The following is a 21,126-nucleotide window of genomic DNA, read 5'->3' on the forward strand; positions in this document are numbered from 1 at the left end:
GACTCTCCACTCAGCACTTACTTAAAATGGTAATTTTTCTTATGGTTCTCAGAGTTATTTTTAATATATAATTTTATTTACTTATTTTTGGCTGCTCTGAGTATTCTTTGCTGCTTGGGCTTTTCTCTACTTGTGATGAGTGGGGGCTACTCTTTGTTGCGATGTGCAGGCTTCTCATTGCAGTGGCTTGACTTGTGAAACACAGGCTCTAGGCTCAGGCTTCAGCAGTTGCAGCACGTGGACTCAGTAGCTCCTGGGCTCTAGGGCACAGGCTCAATAGTTGTGGCGTATGGGCTTAGTTGTGCGGCAAGGTGGGATCTATCTGCATAAGGTATCAAATCTGCATAATCCTTTGGAGGTCTCAGTTTCATTGAGGTTGTCTAGTATCCCTAATATGGCAGGCTATGGAATTTGTTGATAGTCCCCAAGCCACTAAAAGTGAAAACAGAATTTAAGTTCACCATATTCTGCTAATTTTCTCCAAAAGAAAGCTAGTTCAATGTGCTCTATATTACCTTGGTTCATGCCTTCACTTAATTTTCGGTCTCATGGTCTTTATCTTTTAATCAGTTAATTCATATATTTAAAACAGTGTTTCTCAGACGTCATCCAGCATTTTGTGTTCAGTGTAAGGGTCAATCAGTGTACCAGTCTGCTACCTTGCCAGAAATGAAAGATCTTTTTAATTATTACCATTAATAAAACTGATACTTGGTTTCTTCCTTCCGAGAATTTAGTTATATGTATATTAGACCATTTGGTAACAAATTACATGTATATTAGGCCATATACATATTAGATCACAGTCTGGGGTGATTTATTCTGGTGTTTGTTTCCCTTCACTTTTCCTTCTCTTCGTGTTTTAGTTTGGATAATTTTTATGGACCTATTGTCAAGGTCGTTGATTCTTTCCTCAGACTTATCCAGTCTGCTGATGAGCCCAAAAAGGAAATTACCCATCTCTGATGCTGTATATTTTATTTTAGTATTTGCATTTGATGCTGTTTTATAGTTTTCATCTTTCTATTGAAATTCTCCTTCTGTTCATGTACATAGTCCCATTTTCCTACTAGATTTTAACATATTAACCATAGTTATGTTAAAGTTGCTCTCTGATATTTCCAACATCTGGAAATATGATGCTGCTTTGTCTGGTTTTCTTAATTGCTTTAACTCTTGACAATGAGTTTTTCTCGTATTTTGGGGTGTGTCTTGTAATTTTTTAAATTGAATACTGGATATTGTGTGTGAAAGAATAGTAGAGATTATTCTCAGACTAGATGAGGATAAGTGTTTTGCTCTGTGAATATTATTTAGCTTCTATGAGCCTCAATATTTTTTCTTTTTGACCATGCTGCAATGCATATGGGATCTTAGTTCCCTGACCGGGGGTTGAACCCATACACTCTGCAGTGGAAGCACAGAGTCTTCCCCCATAAGCCTCAGTTTTGTTATCAGCAAAATATGAATAAGCCCCAACTTCATAGATATATTATGTGAAATATATAAAACATAAATGTAAAATAGTATTATCATTTGCTCATGGTAGATCTTTAATAAGGAAATTGGATTTTACATACTTGATTTTTTCCTCAAGTGGTGACATTTTTTTCTATTAATTAAAAAATTTCATACCTCATTAAAAAATTCTAAAATATTGAAGTGTATAAATTAGAAAGTCAGATGCTTGCATATGTTCAATTAAGACCGTACTACAATTGTGTATTCCTCTACCTTTCAATGAATAACTTAGAACAAAAAATTGGTGTCACTATATTTGATTTAATGTTCATACATACATGCATAAAAGCCAGAGGTCTTCCAAAGCTTTATCCAGTACTTCCTTCTGAAGTAGAAACAATATTTTTAGTAAGTGGCATAAAGAAATGCCCACACTTGGATCTCTATCATATTTTGATTCTATGTGGGGGTGGGATTTGATTTGATTCTATGTGGGATTATTCTTTAGGAAAACAGAATTTGGAAAGTATCAAGAAAGATAATGTCAGAAAGTATGAAAAAATGTGCTTTGTAAATGATCAATAAAGTTGTCAGGTGAAGAGGGGCTTCCTAAAGCTGCAGACCCAGGATTCCTGGCCAGAAAGGGCAAAAGTGCCCTCTTTCTTGTTCTTGCTAAGACCTGGGCAGCATTTCTTCCAAGTCTGCAACGACGTAAGAGACAACGGCCCAAACAGCGGCAGCAACATTCATCTGCTTTGGATCCATGACGGTCATGGTGTCTCCATGGGAGTGATGGAAGGAGAAATATTTATACAGGTCATCAAGTAGACTGGCTCCTGGGGAGAAAAGAGGAAGAACTCTTAATGAAGTATTTTGACAGACATTGCTGAATAGCTGTTCAGATACCACTGGCCCTCTTCCTTGCTCCTATGGACAGGCTGTGATGGCAAAATAATGACATTCCCAGCCTCCCTTGCAGCAGGAAACGGCCGTATGGCATTGTTCTGACGACTACGATATGAGTGGCAGGCATGGGAGAGTTCTAGGAAAGCCTTAACTTGGTTGACAAGAGTCAGGAAATGCCCTCGTGCTGAATTAAAAGGGATGAGAGGTTTAGAACTGCAGGGGGCAAAAAGCCTCCACACTAAAAATGGCAAGGTGGAAACACAGAAAGAGACTGGGTTTAGAAAATATTGCAAGCCCACCGAGTAAGCTCTACACTGCCTAATACTGAACTTCCTGCTATGGGAAGGAAAATAAACTTTATTTGAAAAGCAAGTGATACAAATGTCCCCTCTATTTATAAAAGGACAATATATGTACTGTTTTTTTGTATCAGCAGAGTGCAAATTATGTACGTCCCTGGATACAAAATAAAGTCAGTACTCCTTTGCTCAAGATTTTTTTTTCTCAAGTCATTCAGTCACTTCCCATGAAATTTCCCAGCAAGCCCCACCAACAGGAGTCTCCACCACCCTTAAGAACTTCTTCTTACTTCAGTGAGGTCTTTTTCTAGTTTGGTCATGGACCAGAGCCTCAGGGAATGGTGGCTCAGCTGGTAAAGAATCTGCCTACAATGCGGGAGACCTGGGTTTGATCCCTGGGTTGGGAAGATCCCCTGGAGAAGGGAAAGGCTACCCACTCCAGTACTCTGTCTTGGAGAATTCCATGGACTGTATAGTCCGTGGGGTCACAAAGAGTCGGACACGACTGAGCGACTTTCACTTTCTCACTCTCGTGAGGCTTTCATCTTGTTTTGTTATGGATCAGAACCTCAGGGAATCTTCACACCTCCTAGTCATCCTTCAGAACCTACTGGGCCCACTCTGCGGATTCTTTCGCCTCAGGCCTAATTATTTATTTACTTACCATTTTACTAAGATATATACCATACATACATAACACTGTAGAGAACAAAAATGTATATAATAAAGGCTGACAATATAAAAGGTCACATATGCCCATGATTCAATGCAAGAAAGGCATCACCAGTACCTTTAACATTTTATGAGCTCCTTCTCACAACCCCATGGGTCCCTCCAGAGGGACCCATTATCCTGTTCTGCTTGTGTGTTAGCCACTCCTTGCTTTTCTTCATAGTTATTCCAAATAAATATAATCAACACTCTCCAGGCTCTAAATGTAGAAGTGGAATAGTCGGGCTATGGAGCATGCATATGTTTACTTTCCTCTATTTCTTTGCATTGATTGCTGAAGAAGGCTTTCTTATCTCTTCTTGCTATTCTTTGGAACAGAATGGGAAAGACTAGGGATCTCTTCAAGAAAATCAGAGATACCAAAGGAACATTTCATGCAAAGATGAGCTCGATAAAGGACAGAAATGGTATGGACCTAACAGAAGCAGAAGATATTAAGAAGAGATGGCAAGAATACACAGAAGAACTGTACAAAAAAGATCTTCACGACCCAGATAATCACAATGGTGTGATCACTGACCTAGAGCCAGACATCTGGAATGTGAAGTCAAGTGGGCCTTACAAAGCATCACTACGAACAAAGCTAGTGGAGGTGATGGAATTCGAGTTGAGCTATTCCAAATCCTGAAAGATGATGCTGTGAAAGTGCTGCACTCAATATGCCAGCAAATTTGGAAAACTCAGCAGTGGCCACAGGACTGGAAAAGGTCAGTTTTCATTCCAATCCCAAAGAAAGGCAATGCCAAAGAATGCTCAAACTACTGCACAACTGCACTCATCTCACACGCTAGTAAAGTAATGCTCAAAATTCTCCAAGCCAGGCTTCAGCAATATGTGAACCATGAACTTCCTGATGTTCAAGCTGGTTTTAGAAAAGGCAGAGGAACCAGAGATCAAATTTCGAACATCTGCTTGATCATGGAAAAAGCAAGAGAGTTCCAGAAAAACATCTATTTCTGCTTTATTGACTATGCCAAAGCCTTTGACTGTGTGGATCACAATAAACTGTGGACAATTCTGAAAGAGATGGGAATACCAGAACACCTGATCTGCCTCTTGAGAAATTTGTAGGCAGGTCAGGAAGCAACAGTTAGAACTGGACATGGAACAACAGACTGGTTCCAAATAGGAAAAGGAGTACGTCAAGGCTGTATATTGTCACCCTGTTTATTTAACTTATATGCAGAGTACGTCATGAGAAATGCTGGACTGGAAGAAACACAAGCTGGAATCAAGATTTCCAGGAGAAATATCAATAACCTCAGATATGCAGATGACACCACTCTTATGGCAGAAAGTGAAGAGGAACTAAAAAAACTCTTGATGAAGGTGAAAGTGGAGAGTGAAAAAGTTGGCTTAAAGCTCAACATTCAGAAAACGAAGATCATGGCATCCGGTCCCATCACTTCATGGGAAATAGATGGGGAAACAGTGGAAACAGTGTCAGACTTTATTTTTTTGGGCTCCAAAATCACTGCAGATGGTGACTGCAGCCATGAAGTTAAAAGACGCTTACTCCTTGGAAGGAAAGTTATGACCAACCTAGATAGCATATCGAAAAGCAGAGACATTACTTTGCCAACAAAGGTCTGTCTAGTCAAGGCTATGGTTTTTCCTGTGGTCATGTATGGATGTGAGACTTGGACTGTGAAGAAAGCTGAGCGCTGAAGAATTGATGCTTTTGAACTGTGGTGTTGGGGAAGACTCTTGAGAGTCCCTTGGACTGCAAGGAGATCCAACCAGTCCATTCTGAAGATCAGCCCTGGGATTTCTTTGGAAGGACTGATGCTGAAGCTGAAACTCCAGTACTTTGGCCACCTCATGCAAAGAGTTGACTCATTGGAAAAGACTCTGATGCTGGGAGGGATTGGGGGCAGGAGGAGAAGGGGACGACAGAGGATGAGATGGCTGGATGGCATCACTGACTCGATGGACGTGAGTCTGAGTGAACTCCGGGAGTTGGTGATGGACAGGGAGGCCTGGCGTGCTGCGATTCATGGGGTCGCAAAGAGTCTGACACGACTGAGCGACTGATCTGATCTGATCTGGTGTTTAATTTCATCATGTATTTCTAAAATGTATTCCTTTTCGGTTTATCCTCCCATTGTTAGTATATGAGTCTTCCTCTTGCTTCACATCTTCTTTAGCACTCAGTGTTGTTAAGCTAGTTTTTGCTGATCTAGTGGATGTGAAATATTATCTCATATGATTTTAATTTTTAAAATTATTAATGAGATTATGTTTTGTTATTTCTTTGCATTTTTTGTCATTTCTTTCCCATGAAATGCCTGTTCATGCCCCTTGCCTATTTTCAATCGATTCACCTTTTCTTATTGATTTGTAGGAGTTCTTGATATATTTTAGATACTAAGCTTTTGTTGGTGGTTAGTTTATATAAATGATTTCCCAGCTTGTGACTCTTTTCATTCTGTTTAGCATGCATTTAGATGAATAGATGTTCTTACTCTTAATGTAGTTGAATTTATGAACACTTTCCTTTTGATTTTTACTTTTCTCTGTTGTTTAAGAAATCCTTCCTTACCTTTATATCACAAAAATAGTTCCTAGGGTCTTAGTCTAAAACTTTTAAAGTTTTGCTTTTCATTTTAAAATTCTTCATCTACTTAGAACCGGAATTGATTTTGCTGTAGGGTAGGCTTCTATTTTTATTTTTCAGTTGTTCCAGCAAAATTTGACTAGTACATCCTTTTTCTCCACTGTTTATGTCTGCAGCATCTATAGGGAGTGCTCTTTTTCACTCCTGATAGTGGTTATTGAAGTCTTACCTCTTTTTGTTCATTAAAATCTTGCCAGCAGTTTGTCGGTTGTATTATTCTTTTAAAAAAAATAAAGAGATAATTTTGGGGGGATAATATTTTCTAATGTGTAGTAGTTTTCTTTCATTGACTTTACTCATACTATTTCCCTTCTTATTCTTTGTTTGGGTTGATTCTTTTTTTTTTTTTAACTTTTTGTGTTGAATGCTCAGTTTATTCCTTTGTACACTTTCTTCTGGAGGCTCTGACAGGTAAAAACCCGTCTGCCAATGAAGGAGATGCAAGTTTGATCCCAGGGTCGGTGAGATCCCCTGCAGAAGGAAATGGCAACCCATTTCGGTTGGGAAATTATTATTGCCTGGAAAATTCCATGGATCGAGGAGCCTGGTAGGCTACAGTCCATGGGTCATGAAAGAGTTGGACACGACTGAGCGACTAAACAACACTTTCCTTACATAAGCAGTAACGCTACAGTCTTCCCCCTGCTACTGTTTGAACTCTCTATATCCCATCAGCTGTGATGAGTATTTTCATGATCACTTAGTTCTAAATATTTACTAATTCCTAGTTTGATTTTTTTCTTTGATGCACGAGTTAGAATGAGTTTTTTTAATTTTAAAGGTACAGGGTTTCCTTAGTTATTTTTTAATTATTGACTTCCATTGTAACTGTTAGAGAATGTGGGCTATATGATACAAATTCTTCGAGTTTTGCTGAGATTTTTCTCCCTGGCTTATTGGATGATCCATTTTATAAATGTTGCATGTGTCGAAAAGAAGGTGCTCTCAGTGTACTGTGTATGCAAGCATTGAAACAAGCTTGTTAATTGTATTCTTCAAATCTTTTAACGCATTATTGATTTATTATCTTATCAATTTTGAGAGAAATGTGAGAAAATGACCTATGATTTTGGATCTTTTTTTTTTGTAATTCTAACAATTAAAAAAAATATATATTTAAAGGTTATGCTTGTAGGAGCACACAAACTTGGAATCACATCTTTCTGGTATTAATAAATTGAACATCTTTATTAATATGTGGTCATCCTTGCCATTTGTAGTAATGCTTTTTTTCTCGAATTCTAGTTTTCCTAATATTTAATAACAACCTCCTTTCCTTACCTCATTCTTCATGTGTCTTTTCCTATCAATTTATTTGCAGTCTGCCTCTGTCCTTATATTTTTAGGGAATTCTCTTATGAATAAAGTTCAATTTTAAAAACTAATCTAACAATTTTTGGGTTTTAACTGGAGGTTATAATTCATTTAATGTAGATTCTGATTATTGTTAAATTGGACTCATTTATACCATCTCAATTTTTGCTTCGTGAAAGAGGAGAGTGAAAAAGTTGGCTTAAAGCTCAACATTCAGAAAACTAAGATCATGGCATCTGGTCCCATCACTTCATGGCAAATAGATGGGCAAACAGTGAAAACAGTGTCAGACTTTATTTTTTGGGCTCCAAAATCACTGCAGATAGTGACTGCAGCCATGAAATTAAAAGACGCTTACTCCTTGGAAGGAAAGTTATGACCAACTTAGATAGCATATTGAAAAGCAGAGACATTACTTTGCCAACAAAGGTCCATCTAGTCAAGGTGATGGTTCTTCCATTGGTCATGAATGGATGTGAGAGTTGGACTGTGAAGAAAGCTGAGCACTGAAGAATGGATGCTTTTGAACTGTGGTGTTGGAGAAGACTCTTGAGAGTCCCTTGGACTGCAAGGAGATCCAACCAGTCCATTCTGAAGGAGATCAGCCCTGGGATTTCTTTGGAAGGAATGATGCTAAAGCTGAAACTCCAGTACTTTGGCCACTTCATGAGAAGAGTTGACTCATTGGAAAAGACTCTGACTGGAGGCAGGAGGAGAAGGGGAAGACAGAGGATGAGATGGCTGGATGGCATCACCAACTCGATGGACATGAGTTTGAGGGAACTCTGGGAGTTGGTGATGGACAGGGAGGCCTGGCGTGCTGCGTTCATGGGGTCTCAAAGAGTTGGACATGACTGAGCGACTGAACTGAACTCATATGTTTATTTGTTTTCTGTTGTTTTTTTCTTTTTCTTTCTTGCTCTCCTTGTGTAGATTTTTGTTTCCTCCTATTATTCCTCCACCACCTCCCCAACTCTTCTTGTTTGGAAGTTACACACTTTATATCAGTTCTCTCACTGGAGATCTCAAATGATTGATATCTCAATAGCTTACATATTTTTCTAAAGTTAATCAATAAAGGGCAGTAGGATCCTAAGTTTTGTCTCCTGTCCCAGATGCATTCACTTCTCTCTAAAATCCATGCTCTAGGTGAACAAGGATGGGCAAAGATACCCTCAGACAAAGGCTCTGGAGTTTACTCATTTCTTACAGATTCTCACTTCATCATCTTTCACATCTGAGGAATTCCCTTACTTTGCCTTACTAAGCCATGTATTATAGAAAGACAGTCCTTGTTTTGGGGGGCGGGTGTGGCATGATGTGTCTAGGAGCTTCTGGTCTACCACATTGCCAGCGTTCTCTTCTCCCATTCCTCTACTTCCTGGTCTGTGCAGTGAACAGGCTCATTGTTCTTGAGCCCTCTATTGCCTCAGAATGCTATCCAGGTTTTCTTTCCACCAATCCAAGTTTTAAAAACTTTGTACCAAGGTTTTCCCGTACTTATCTTCCCAAACTCCTTGCTCTGGGGTAAGATACGAATTTCTCTCTATTCATTCATATTTCACACTGAGTTCAACTATGGTGCTATCAAACCTAACACAAGCCACTGAAGCAAAGTAAATACATAAAAGAAAGCTCAGCTCTCAACTCTGACAATTAAAGATTCCAATACCTGTCGGCAAATATCCAAAACAGGGTGTATTAAGCTGATAACAACTATCAAACCCTTCACCTGCGTTGAGGAGGTTTCTTCCTGTTCAGTGATTTTTTCTTTCTAAACTAATAAAACATCTTTTCTGTTTCTCAAACAGCTCTGAAAGGGTGGAGTCTCACCATTATCCAGCCTAATGATGAACAACCTTCAGTTTGTGGGCTGGAGCTGAGGTTTATAAGTGTTCAGAAGGTTCTATCCAATTCAACTGGACAAGTACTTGAGTTCCTACAACATTCTAGCAGTGGGCTAAGATATAAAGGTGAAAAAGACAGTCTCTGCTCTCAAAAGCTTATTCTGCAGTAGAGGCAGCAAAAATGTGTCCACAAGTAATAATAACACAATCAGAATGTACTGAATGCTGTGGGGAAAGGACAAAACACAGTGGATACTTCGAGTAGTTGAATGACCTTTTCTGAGCCCTATGTTAGGTACCCTTGCTGCATGCTCGCCATACTTTTTCTGTCGGAATCTTCACCATTCTGTCTTATAATTGCCTGTTTCACGTTCGTTTTCTCCACTATATTGTAAGTCCCTGAAGGCAAGGCCACTGTTTTGTTCTCTACTCTGTCACCAGCTGAAGCTGAAGCTCCAATACTTTGGCCACCTGATGTGAACTGCTGACTCGCTGGAACAGACTCTGTTGCTGGGAAAGATTGAAGGCAATAGGAGAAGGGGTCAGCAGAAGGTGAGATGGTTGGATGGCATCACCGACTCAATGGACATGAACTTGGGCAGACTTCGGGAGATAGTGAGGGACAGGCAGGCCTGGCAGGCTTCAGTCCCTGGGCTTGTAAAGAGTTAGACATGACTTAGCAACTGAACAACCACAAAAAAACATAAAATGTAACAGAAATAGATGATGAATGTATATTTTCAAAGTGAATGAATAAAATCAGCAAATTTTATACGTGAACTGAGGCTTGACGGTGCTGTGTCAGTTAGAGCCTTTGTAGGAAACAGATGGGACACTCCAAGGAGAAAACTGGGAAAATTTAATGAAAGGATTATTTACAAAGAGTGGTCATGGTTAAATAAAACTAGTAAGGGATGCTAAAGGAGCTGCAAGGAAGGCCATCACCCGCTCTCAGCCTCAGAGGCACAGAAGAAGGCAGCAATACTGGAGAGGGTCACCAGAGGAGCTGCGCGTGTCTGTAGAAGCCAGCGAATTAGTCCCCGCTGGTGCCTGTCATATCTCACCGGGCTCCCTTGGCCAAACCCAATCATAAGCCAGAGGGTAGTCCATAAGAGTTTGCCTCCCAGGGCACAGTATAGGGGAGAGAAAGGTGAGGATTGATATGGAGTAGTGAAAGAGAGTATCTAGCACAAGTACTTAGGATGTCAACAGACAAGTGAACAGAACGTGTGAGCATTCCAGTTTGGGTGATGTGGCTTAATTTCAGGCAGATAAAATTGGCAACTGATTTATCCATGAAAAAGTCCTAAATAAGGCTGAAAATAGACTGAATGTAGTCCTTAAATGGGGAGCCACTGGGGGGGCCAATGGGCAAGAAGATGGGGAGACTGGAGCTGCACCTTAGGGAGATATCCCAGAAAAATGTGGAGCTGGAACTCCGTAAACAACTGTGGTGGTGAGGACACGGCTGGGGAGGAGGTACAGTTTGGGGGACAAGTGACAAAGATCAGGGCGAGACGATGATATCCCAGCCTCTGAAATTCTCTGAACAGCGTGTGGACAAAGATAGCTAAACCCCCAAACAGTGGAAAGGGCAGCAGTCCATTTTTAAACTAGAAGACACCTTACGCCATGAACTCACAGCAAAACCCAGGAGAGACAAATCAGCGTGTTTACTCTGGTAGGAAAAAGAAGCAGCTTAACATAAATCATGACATTTTGGATCTAGTTAAAGCTGGTGAGAAGCATGTGCTCTCTGGATCCCAGTTAGCTTGGGGTGGATGTCCTATTATGGATGTGTTAAGGATGGCATCAGGATTTCAAAGAATGGAAATCACTGAAGCTAGATAGAAGTCACAACTGTGAACCTGCAGAAACAGGAAAGGACATTTAACTCCAACAGGCAGAGTACGGCTCGCTCAGGGCTGGTTTGCTCCCATTTAGTTTCTTAAAGACTCGGCATGGTGGCTGACAGACTAAGGCTCCAAATTCCTTACAGAAAAAATAGAGGCAAGAAATATTTGTGCATGCCCTCTGAAATTCCATTTCTGTCTCAGACCGAAAGAAACTGACTGCCAGATGGCTGGGAACTTGGCTGCCTCCCTTTAGAAACTGGTGACTTAAGGAAAGCATTTCCTCAGAGACCATCGACGTTCCCATGAACATTTTACAAAACTGAAACAGTTCCAGAAGATCTGGTACCACCAATGAGAACACTGATAACCACAGGAGATACGAGAGCCGGCCTGCTGGCAGCCTTGCAGCTTTGTCTCTGCGGTCCCAAGGAGACGTTTTATCAGTGACAGCCACTGATCGGAAAGACCAGCACGGAGGGACAGCCTGCATTTCAATTTCTGAGAGCACCTGACAATACAGGGTGGGGGCAGCGGGGGAAATCTTAACCATCCTTAGGAGAAATGGCACAGTGTCTCTGACAGGTATGTGAGTTCTGAGCAGGGAATCATCAAATGATTTTTTTTTTTACAATTAAATTTATTTTTAGCTGAAGGATAATTGAAACAATGGAAACAGTGACAGACTTTATTTTCTTGGGCTCCAAAATCACTGCGGACAGTGACTGTAGCCATGAAATTGAAAGATGCTTACTCCTTGGAAGAAAATCTGTGATAAACCTAGACAGCATATTAAAAAGCAGAGACATCACTGTGCCAACAAGGTCCATATAGTCAAAGCTATGGCTTTTCCTGTGGTCATGTATGGATGTGAGAGTTGGACCATAAAGAAGGCTGAGCGCCGAAGAATTGATGCTTTCTAACTGTGGTGCTGGAGAAGACTCTTGAGAGTCCCTTGAATTGCAAGGAGATCTAACCAGTCAATCCTAAAGGAAATCAGTCCTGAATATTCACTGGAAGGACTGATGCTGAAGCCAAACCTTTAATACTTTGGCCGCCTGATGCAAGGAGCCGACTCATTGGAAAAGACCCTGATGCTGGGAAAGATTGAAGGCAGGAGGAGAAGGGGACGACAGAGGACAAGATGGTTGGATGGCATCATTGACTCGATGGACATGAGTTTGAGCAAGCTTTGAGAGCTCATGATGGACAGGGAAGCTTGGCGTGCTGCAGTCTATGGGGTCGCAAAGAGTTGGACACGACTGAGTGACTGAACAAACGATTGTGTTGGTTTCTGCCAAACATCAACATGAATCAGCCATAGGTACACATATGTCCCCTCCCTCTTGAACCTCCCTCCCACTACCCTCCCCATCCCACCCCTCTATGTTGTTGCAGAGCCCTGCTCTGAATCCCCTGAGTCACACAGCAAATTCGCATTGGCTATCTATTTTACATATGGTAATACATATGTTTCCATTTTAGTCTCTCCATATATCCCACCCTCTTCCTCCTCCCCCCACCCCATGTCCATTTCGTCTGTTCTCTATGTCTTTGTCTCCATTGCTGCCCTCCAAATAGGTTCATTAGTACGATCTTTCTAGATTCCATGTATTATGAGTTAATATACAATATTTGTTTTTCTCTTTCTGACTTCACTCTGTGTAGGTTCATCCACTTCACTGGAACTGACTCAAGGCTCTATGTTCATCCACTTCACTAGAAATGACTCAAGTGCATTTCTTTTTAAGTCTGAGGAATATTCCATTGTATGTGATTTTTAGAAGTAGAAAGCTGGTAGGAAGGAGCCTGCTCTGAAGGTCAATATTCACCCCTTGGAAATAAACTACAGCAGGCTCAGGGCAGTTCACCTTTAGGAAGTTAGTTCTAATGGAAGTTTGGAATTTAAGGATGTGAAGATATGTCCTTGAGCTTGTCAGTCAAGGAACTGGACCTAGACAGGGAGATATAGCTGAGAGAATACAGGCGTTAGCATCAGGTATGACTGGGTTCAAATTCAAACTTGGGTGAATTCAGGCAAATCATGCTAGGCCACCCAGCCTCAGTTTTCCTCATTCATGAATGAATCAGGGCTGACGACACCCAAGTTCAAGATGCTGGTGAGGATGACTAGGCACTCGGTTAAGACTTTGTTATAGGTATTATGTATCCACAAGGTCGACCCAACATATCCACAACAGCATGACCGATTACAGCTTGAAGGATTTAAATTTCTCATTTAATAAATCAAGGTTCTGATGTGTGTGTTTTTTTTAAGTTTTTATTTACTTAGTTTTGGCCACACTGGGTCTTTGTTGCCAGGTGGGCTTTTCTCTAGTTGCAGCAAAGCGGGGTTGGGGGTTGCGTGCTCCTCTCTAGTTGCGATGCGCGGGCTCCTCATTGCGGTGGCTTCTCTTGTTGCAGAGCACGGGCTCTAGGGTGCACAGGCTTCGTAATGTTGGCTCCTGGACTCTAGAGCACAGACTCAACAGTTGTGGCTCATGGGCTTAGGCGCTTTGTGGCATGTGGGATCTTCCCGGTCCAGGAATCAAACCTGTGTCTTCTGCGTTGGCAGGAGGAGTCTATCAACAGAGCCATCAGGGAAGCCTGATGATCATTCTTAAAGATGAACCAGTTGGGCCGTGAGGTCTATTCTATGTGACCCCGCCTTGACCCGGGTTTGGATTATTTTCCCTTCTCCTCCAGCTCTCCCCACTTCTCTCTCCTCTCTGAATCCCTTTCTGTAAACATTCATCTCACTAAATATTTTCCAGCTGTGTGACTGGGTGAAGATGGTCCAGTGAACATTGTAAGAAACACCTGACCTGCCCCTCATTGCTCACAGCAGATTCCAGTCTTCACAAAGCCATCCCATTAATGACCGTGGTCCAGGCAGGATATTGGAACAAGATTAAATGAATACTTGTTAATTTCTGAAGAGATGGGTGGTAAATACACAAAGATTCTCATGGTCCCCTCTTATCGTAGGTTGACTCATTCATATGTAATCAGTGGGTTTTCATGTACACAAATTAAGCAATTCATGTTATGAGAAGTTTTTGAAAGACATTTGAAAGCTTTCAGAGTTTCAATTCAAGTCTGTTATTTCCGGGCATACATTGACTGCCGCAATGTTTCATGAAGGATGCACTCACAGGCAAGCAGCTGTGGAAAATCCATTTCTCCTTTATAAACAGATCTTGAACAGTCTGGAGTATGCAATTTAATTACAGTGTAATGTATTACAGACATTTCCTGATCATAATAATTATGGGGTTAGAGAAGAATGTTATGGCCTTAACTTATTCCCTGCAAGAAAAGTTAGTCTCTTGTATAAAATGCAAAATTACATTTAAAGTTTAATTAAAATTATTTCTTTCAGCAACATTATCAGATGAAGAAACATTATTATCAAAACAATTAGAAAATCAATTTTTTCAAATTTGCAGACATTTAATTTCTCTTTTCAAAAGGGGCAGTTTTATCCTTACTATATTAAATTTCATTGAAAATTAGAGTGAGGTGCAGGTAATTAATATCTTCCTAACCCCTAGCACTTCAGAAGAGAAGCAACTTACAAGAGAAAAGAACAGTAAAACAAAGGAAAGGACAGGACAGGAGCAGAACTGGAAAAACATCCCAGATCAAAACTCCATGAAAAGGATTATAATTTTACTTTCTAAATTCTCACCCAGGAATTTCCAAGTATGTGCTAAAACGTTTCAAGTGTCACTAAGACCTTCCTTGTTTCATCTCTTTGGAAAACTTGGATTGGTGGCTGGGATCATTTTGACCACAGATCAAAGGTCAACACCCACATATCTGGAGGACCTCCAGTTCACATGTACCTAAACTCTGTGATAATGATTCGTCTTCCCATTAAGCTGAAGAACTGTATGGCTGTAATAAGACTAATTAATTACTGCTTCATGAAGATAGCACTACAGGCTCTCCAAAACTGTAGGGATGACAGGAACAATACTATTTGTTGAGGACTTCCAGTGTGCCTAGGGCTTTTTGGAGTTTATTTCATTTAATTTTCCAAGTGACGCCATGAGAGAATGACCATCATGCCTCATTGACACATGGAAAATTGATTTAAATAACTGGAGTCACATGGTAGTAAGTGATAGAGATGGGATTCAAATCCAGGTGTCTCTGACTTGAAAGCTCTGCTCCTAGCCAGTTTTCTGCGCCTTCTCCCCCTGCCCTACCCCAGCACACCTGCTAAGAGTTTTTGTTTTCCCTGGTGGAGAACTGTGCGTGTGGTTTGCTCCACTCTCAGCACTAGTCTCCCATCCCTATTTTGCTTCATGACAAGGAGATGGAAGTTCAAGCTAGAGGTATCTTGGGCCATGAACTAGAGTGAAGACTCAATCACGTCCTGACAGTGGGCCCAGGCGGCCTGGGACTACTTGTCAGAGATGAAGGCAGAAGCCCTCCTGCCACCACGCCCTCTGTTCCCGCTGGGCCGCACCTGCAGGGCCTGCCAGTCCTCCCAGGAGCTGAAACCCATCCCACCTAAAACCCACCCCTCCCCTCTGATCATTCATTATCCCCTTACCCTGCTTCTTTCCCCTCACTTTTCATAGCAATTTCTACTACCTAAATCTATGTTAGTCTTATAATGATTTCATTATTTGCTGCCTGGTTTTCCCATTAGAAAGTAAGAGCAAGGGCTTTGTCTTTTTCACTCTAATCCCCGATGCCTGGCAGGTAGTAAGCACTCAGTAACTCTATGTTGGATCACTGAATGGATAAATGAATGAATTATTAAACATCTAATGGGGCAATGGCACCCTACTCCAGTACTCTTGCCTGGAAAATCCCATGGATGGAGGAGCCTGGTAGGCTGCAGTCCATGGGGTCGTTAGGAGTCGGACACGACTGAGCGACTTCACTTTCACGCTTTGGAGAAGGAAATGGCAACCCACTCCAGTGTTCTTGCCTAGAGAATCCCAGGGACAAGGGAGCCTGGTGGACTGCCGTCTCTGGGGTCGCAGAGTTGGACACGACTCGAAGCAACTTAGCAGCAGCAGCAGCAATGGAGCAAAAGTAGAGATATATACTGACTGCATTCTCTGCCTCTGTAGCAATTTTGCTAAGAAAATCCTATTTTCTGGGGATTCTCCTCTCACTTGCTGCCTTGGTGAAAGACAAGAAGATTCTTGTTACCAAAAACATGGGATATTTCATGTATAAGCTGGGATCTAAACACTCTAGTCTGTACTACTCAATATGTTCCTTTACTTTTCACCACTGTTATGGAAACTATCCACAAGTTGAAAATAAAGCAAAAAGGTGGGTAGTATATACTTCCAATGTCATTCAGGGGCAAAGTCCATGTGAAGATTATCTAGGATGACGTACTTAGTTTGACTCGTTGCTTACTACTCATTAAAGGTCCCCAGACTTAGTGATGTTTTATGTTAACTCATAGATATTTAGTCTGCTGCTGCTGCTGCTAAGTCACTTCAGTCGTGTCCGACTCTGTGCGACCCCATAGATGGCAGCCCACTAGGCTCCCCTGTCCCTGGGATTCTCCAGGCAAGAACATTGGAGTGGGTTGCCATTTCCTTCTCCAATGCATGAAAGTGAAAAGTGAAAGTGAAGTCGCTCAGTCATGTCGGACTCTGTGTGACCCCATAGACGGCAGCCCACCAGGCTCCCCCATCCCTGGGATTTTCCAGGCAAGAGTACTGGAGTGGGGTGCCATCGCCTTCTCTGGGATATTTAGTCTAGCAAAGATGAAAATTATTTCTGTCCCATAAAACAGTTAGTTCCGAAGTTTATAGTTTATTGGCCTCTAAAACATTAACCAGTTAACAAGTTTTTATCTAACTTGGCAATCTTAGGTTAATATTTATTAAATCACAAACAGTTTCTCAAATGCTCTTTGAATTAGTGAGAATATCTTACTGATTCTCATATTAATGAATGAATTGAATAAAATCTTTGACGTGACATGCGTTCATTTTTGATTTGCATGTGAATCATGATTTTACCTTTTAGAAAGTTATACTTTAATACCACCCATCTACAACCTTAAGCCTTAAAGAAATAATCACATTCGTGTTTCTTCTCCAAAGTTCAGTGACTCATGGATCCGTCTATGATTTCATCCATGATTACTCTAAAAGCACTGGGCAAAGTGGTCACCAGCGTAAGGCTGGTCTTCTGCCTTCTCCCTGTATGGTCCCCGGTTATGAGGACTGTTGGGGGGAAAAGAAAAGCAAATTTTATACACAGACACACACATGTTAATGTAAATGTATGTGTATATATCAATATGTGTATCTCTCTCTATATAGAAAAACACACGTGTGTGTGTGTGTATAAAATTGGACTTGTCTTCAGCATCTACCACCCACCTCTTAATATCCTGATTTCTCTCCTGACTTGCCTTGCACCTTCCCCATGAGTCATGATTTTTCTGTTCAGAAAATTATAATTTAATACCACTTGCCTAGAAACCTTAAAAGTACAACCACATTCATCTATGATTGGTTCCTTATCTTGGAGTTTGTAATTTTATATATGTGCATGTGTAGTCATAGCTTCCATATGTAGCGATAAAGAACACCACTCTCTCCATCTACCTTGTTTTGCAACTCAAACTAATATTGACACTTCTTCTGAGAGGTGTAATTTTGAATCTTACTCATGTTTACTTGTCAGTCTTAATTTATCAATCCCCCTTTGTTCATATAGAAATGATTGCCCATTCTTCTTTCATGACCTGATGTCAATAAAGCTCCCACCTATCTGAGTCAGTGTGACTCTTATAAATGCCTTTCTGCAGTTCTCTCCATGCCTGAGAATGATGCTCCTAAGAAAACATCAGTAAAAACCATCTCTGACAGAGTACCCTGTGAGAACATTCAATGCACATGGGTCTTCATACTTGGAAAGACTCTAAAAATTGGTGCCAGGGTGGAGTTTATAATGAAAGCCTTAAAATCATCCTGGTTTTCTACAGTTGTGTTCTAATGGAAAGATTTTGATTTCTGGATACAGATATATAAAGGTTACAAAGCTGCATGTGCAGTGGAAGACAGCTGTTAGTAGATACAGGCCTTTGTTTCTGCTTGCCACCTCCATTCTCTTGGCAAGTAGACACAAAGGAATGAGAGAAGTTGGGAGTCTTGCATGGACATGTGCTAGACCTGCTTCCTGTACTGAGTATGAGTGACTCTGGAAGCCTGGCTGGCAGGGGTATTGCAGGAATGCTGGGGCAGCTGGAGAGAGCCACGGTAAATGACTACTGTTCTGGAGGGCAACAGGTCGATAGGAAGATGTCCATTCATGAGAGAGGCTGCAAGGGAGACTCTACAAACCTCTGATTAGTGATACTCACTGCCACATGGCCAGCTTGGCGGATCTGTAAAATTTACTTTAAAAAAAACTTTGTTATTAATATTAAAGCACTAAAGCACTTCCCTACAGTCTATCGGGAAAAAGAGGTCATAGTTTTCATAAAAGGAAGAGTTGTATTGTTTTTACAATCTTTAAATAGGTTTTTAAAAAGTTACAAAAAAGGAGAAGGGGGTATTTCACCCATTCAAAGAAACTTTGATAAAACTATGCCGACAATCAGAAGGGTCCACTTGCTGCAGGACTGAAGGGAACGTTCTGCCGTGCATTGCCGTGCATTGGGATCTAAGTGTTACCGTGCACAGGGATCTAACTGGCTGTGAGACGAAGAACAGAAGCAGCTGGGTACTTCTCACTGCTCAAGGCAGCCCACCTGAGGATTGGTATCACCTTTGGGAATTGGAATCAGTTTTGAGAACCCACACTGGCCCTTCAAGTTACACTGTGGATCTCCATTTCCCCTCTCCTGCCTGCCCCCACCCAGGCTAAAATTGTCCCTTGATGAAAGTGAAAGAGGACAGTGAAAAAGTTGGCTTAAAGCTCAACATTCAGAAAACTAAGATCATGGCATCCGGTACCATCACTTCATGGGAAATAGATGGGGAAACAGTGGAAACAGAGTCAGACTTTATTTTGGGGGGCTCCAAAATCACTGTAGATGCTGATTGCAGCTATGAAATTAAAATATGCTTACTCCTTGGAAGGAAAGTTACGGCCACCCTAGATAGCATATTAAAAAGCAGAGACATTATTTTGCCAACAAAGGTCCATCTAGTCAAGGCTATGGTTTTTCCAGTGGTCATGTATGGATGTGAGAGTTGGACTGTGAAGAAAATTGAGCGCTGAAGAATTGATGCTTTTGAACTGTGGTGTTGGAGAAGACTCTTGAGAGTCCCTTGGACTTCAAGGAGATCCAACCAGTCCATTCTAAAGGAGATCAGTCCTGGGTGTTCTTTGGAAGGAATGATGCTAAAGCTGAAACTCCAGTACTTTGGCCACCTCATGTGAAGAGTTGACTCATTGGAAAAGACTCTGATGCTGGGAGGGATTGGGGGCAGGAGGAGAAGGGGATGACAGAGGATGAGATGGCTGGATGGCATCACCGACTCGATGGACGTGAGTCTGAGTGAACTCCGGGAGTTGGTGATGGACAGGGAGGCCTGGCATGCTGCGATTCATGGGGTTGCAAAGTGTCGGACATGACTGAGTGACTGAACTGAACTGAACTGAAAGGGATCTAACTAAATTCAGAGCTGATCGAGCCATGTTGGGTTACAAAGAGTTATGACATTATTTTAGAGTGTGCACTCCAAATTTTAGGGGTCATGGCAAGGTGGGCAGCCAAGTCCTCCACAAAATGGCTTTGGGGGCTATTGTCAGCAGTAGAATTCTGGGCTAGAGGGACCAAGAGTCTGTACCAAGATGGCTTTTTCGTTTTTGGATATCATAATGTGAAGGTCATGGGAAGTTGTACAACAGAAAATAGGAAATATACAGAAGAAAGCTTTACTACTAAAAAAAAAATCTCATCTGAAAAGATAGCAGCATTAAAAATAATAAAAAGTAACACTAACTGTGGTGCTAGAGAAAACTCCTGAAAGTCCCTTGGGCAGCAAGGATATCAAACCAGTCAATCTTAAGGGAAATCAACCTTGAATACTCATTGGAGGGACTGATGCTGAAGCTGAAACTCCAGTACTTTGGTCATCTGATGCAAACAGCTGACTCATCGGAAAAGTCCCTGATGCTGGGAAAGTTTGAGGGCAGAAGGAGAAGAGGGTGTCAGAGGATGAGATTGCTGGATGGCATCACCAATGAAATGGACATAAACTTGGGCAAACTTTGAGAGATGGTGAAGGACAGAGAGGCCTGGCATGCTGCAGTCCATGGGGTCACAAAGAGTAGGACATGACTGGGCAACTAAACACCAACACCGCTATCGAATAACATGCAATCAAAATCCAGAAAAGTGAGAATGATACCTTGTGAATCAGTTTACAGGCAGCCCAGGCCAATGAGGAAAATTGATCTGGGAGGGAGCACCTCTAGACTCCTTTTGATTCTTTATTGTTTGTTTATATGTCAGATAGCATGGATTTATCCAAAATAAGTATGTCCACACTTTTGTGTAAGTCAATTGATTTCAAAAAGATCACAAACCACTTGAATAAAACTGCAAAATATAGTCAAATTTTCTCCACACCAGCTTCTGGGGAAAGAACTACAAGGAAAATAGAAACATGGTGAACAGTCCTGCCTCAAACCATAACCCTTGAAGACGGAGCAAGCAAACTTAGAGATGGACACTGGTGAAAAATTTGGTGAATATTGGCTCAGTTACTCTAATGCGCTCTTTTATTTACACCAATAGCCTTTTTCTTTCTTGGTCACCTGGCTGGCTCCCATTTGGCAGTTAAACGCAGCCCCATTAATTGACTATCTGCTAAAGGGATGTCATTTTTAAAAAAACACAAAACCTTTTAAAGTATAACCTTCTAAAAATCATTATGCAGTGAGCGGGACAAATGAGCTAAACATCAAAGGCTTTGTGGATTCCAAAACAAAGGAAACAAATGTGTAAGGAGGAGACTGGGAAATGAATATGCTTTTAATGCAAACACGTTTCACTTAAAGTAAAGCATCAATTCAAGGAATATCCATTAAATGCCAATGCTCAGGAAAAGATCCTGGCCCACAGTAATCAATTTATGGGGAATCTACAA

General features: G+C 41.2%; 1 protein-coding gene across 3 annotated transcripts in view; it reads right to left on the reverse strand.

Moving 5' to 3' along the window:
- Positions 1 to 1,762: 1,762 nt before the first annotated feature.
- Positions 1,763 to 21,126, reverse strand: part of CPQ (carboxypeptidase Q) — a 560,471-nt gene continuing 541,107 nt past the window's right edge. For 2 of the 3 annotated variants that reach the window (NM_001076248.1, XM_005215675.3), the window contains exon 8: positions 1,763 to 2,297. In NM_001076248.1, coding sequence (NP_001069716.1) covers positions 2,134 to 2,297 — 164 coding nt within the window. In that variant the 3' untranslated portion in view covers positions 1,763 to 2,133. The remainder of the gene's footprint in view (positions 2,298 to 21,126) is intronic. The other variant, XM_015474539.3, reaches the window with a different exon arrangement.

Source organism: Bos taurus, chromosome 14 (genome assembly GCF_002263795.3).
Source record: "Bos taurus isolate L1 Dominette 01449 registration number 42190680 breed Hereford chromosome 14, ARS-UCD2.0, whole genome shotgun sequence".
Lineage (NCBI taxonomy): Eukaryota > Metazoa > Chordata > Mammalia > Artiodactyla > Bovidae > Bos > Bos taurus.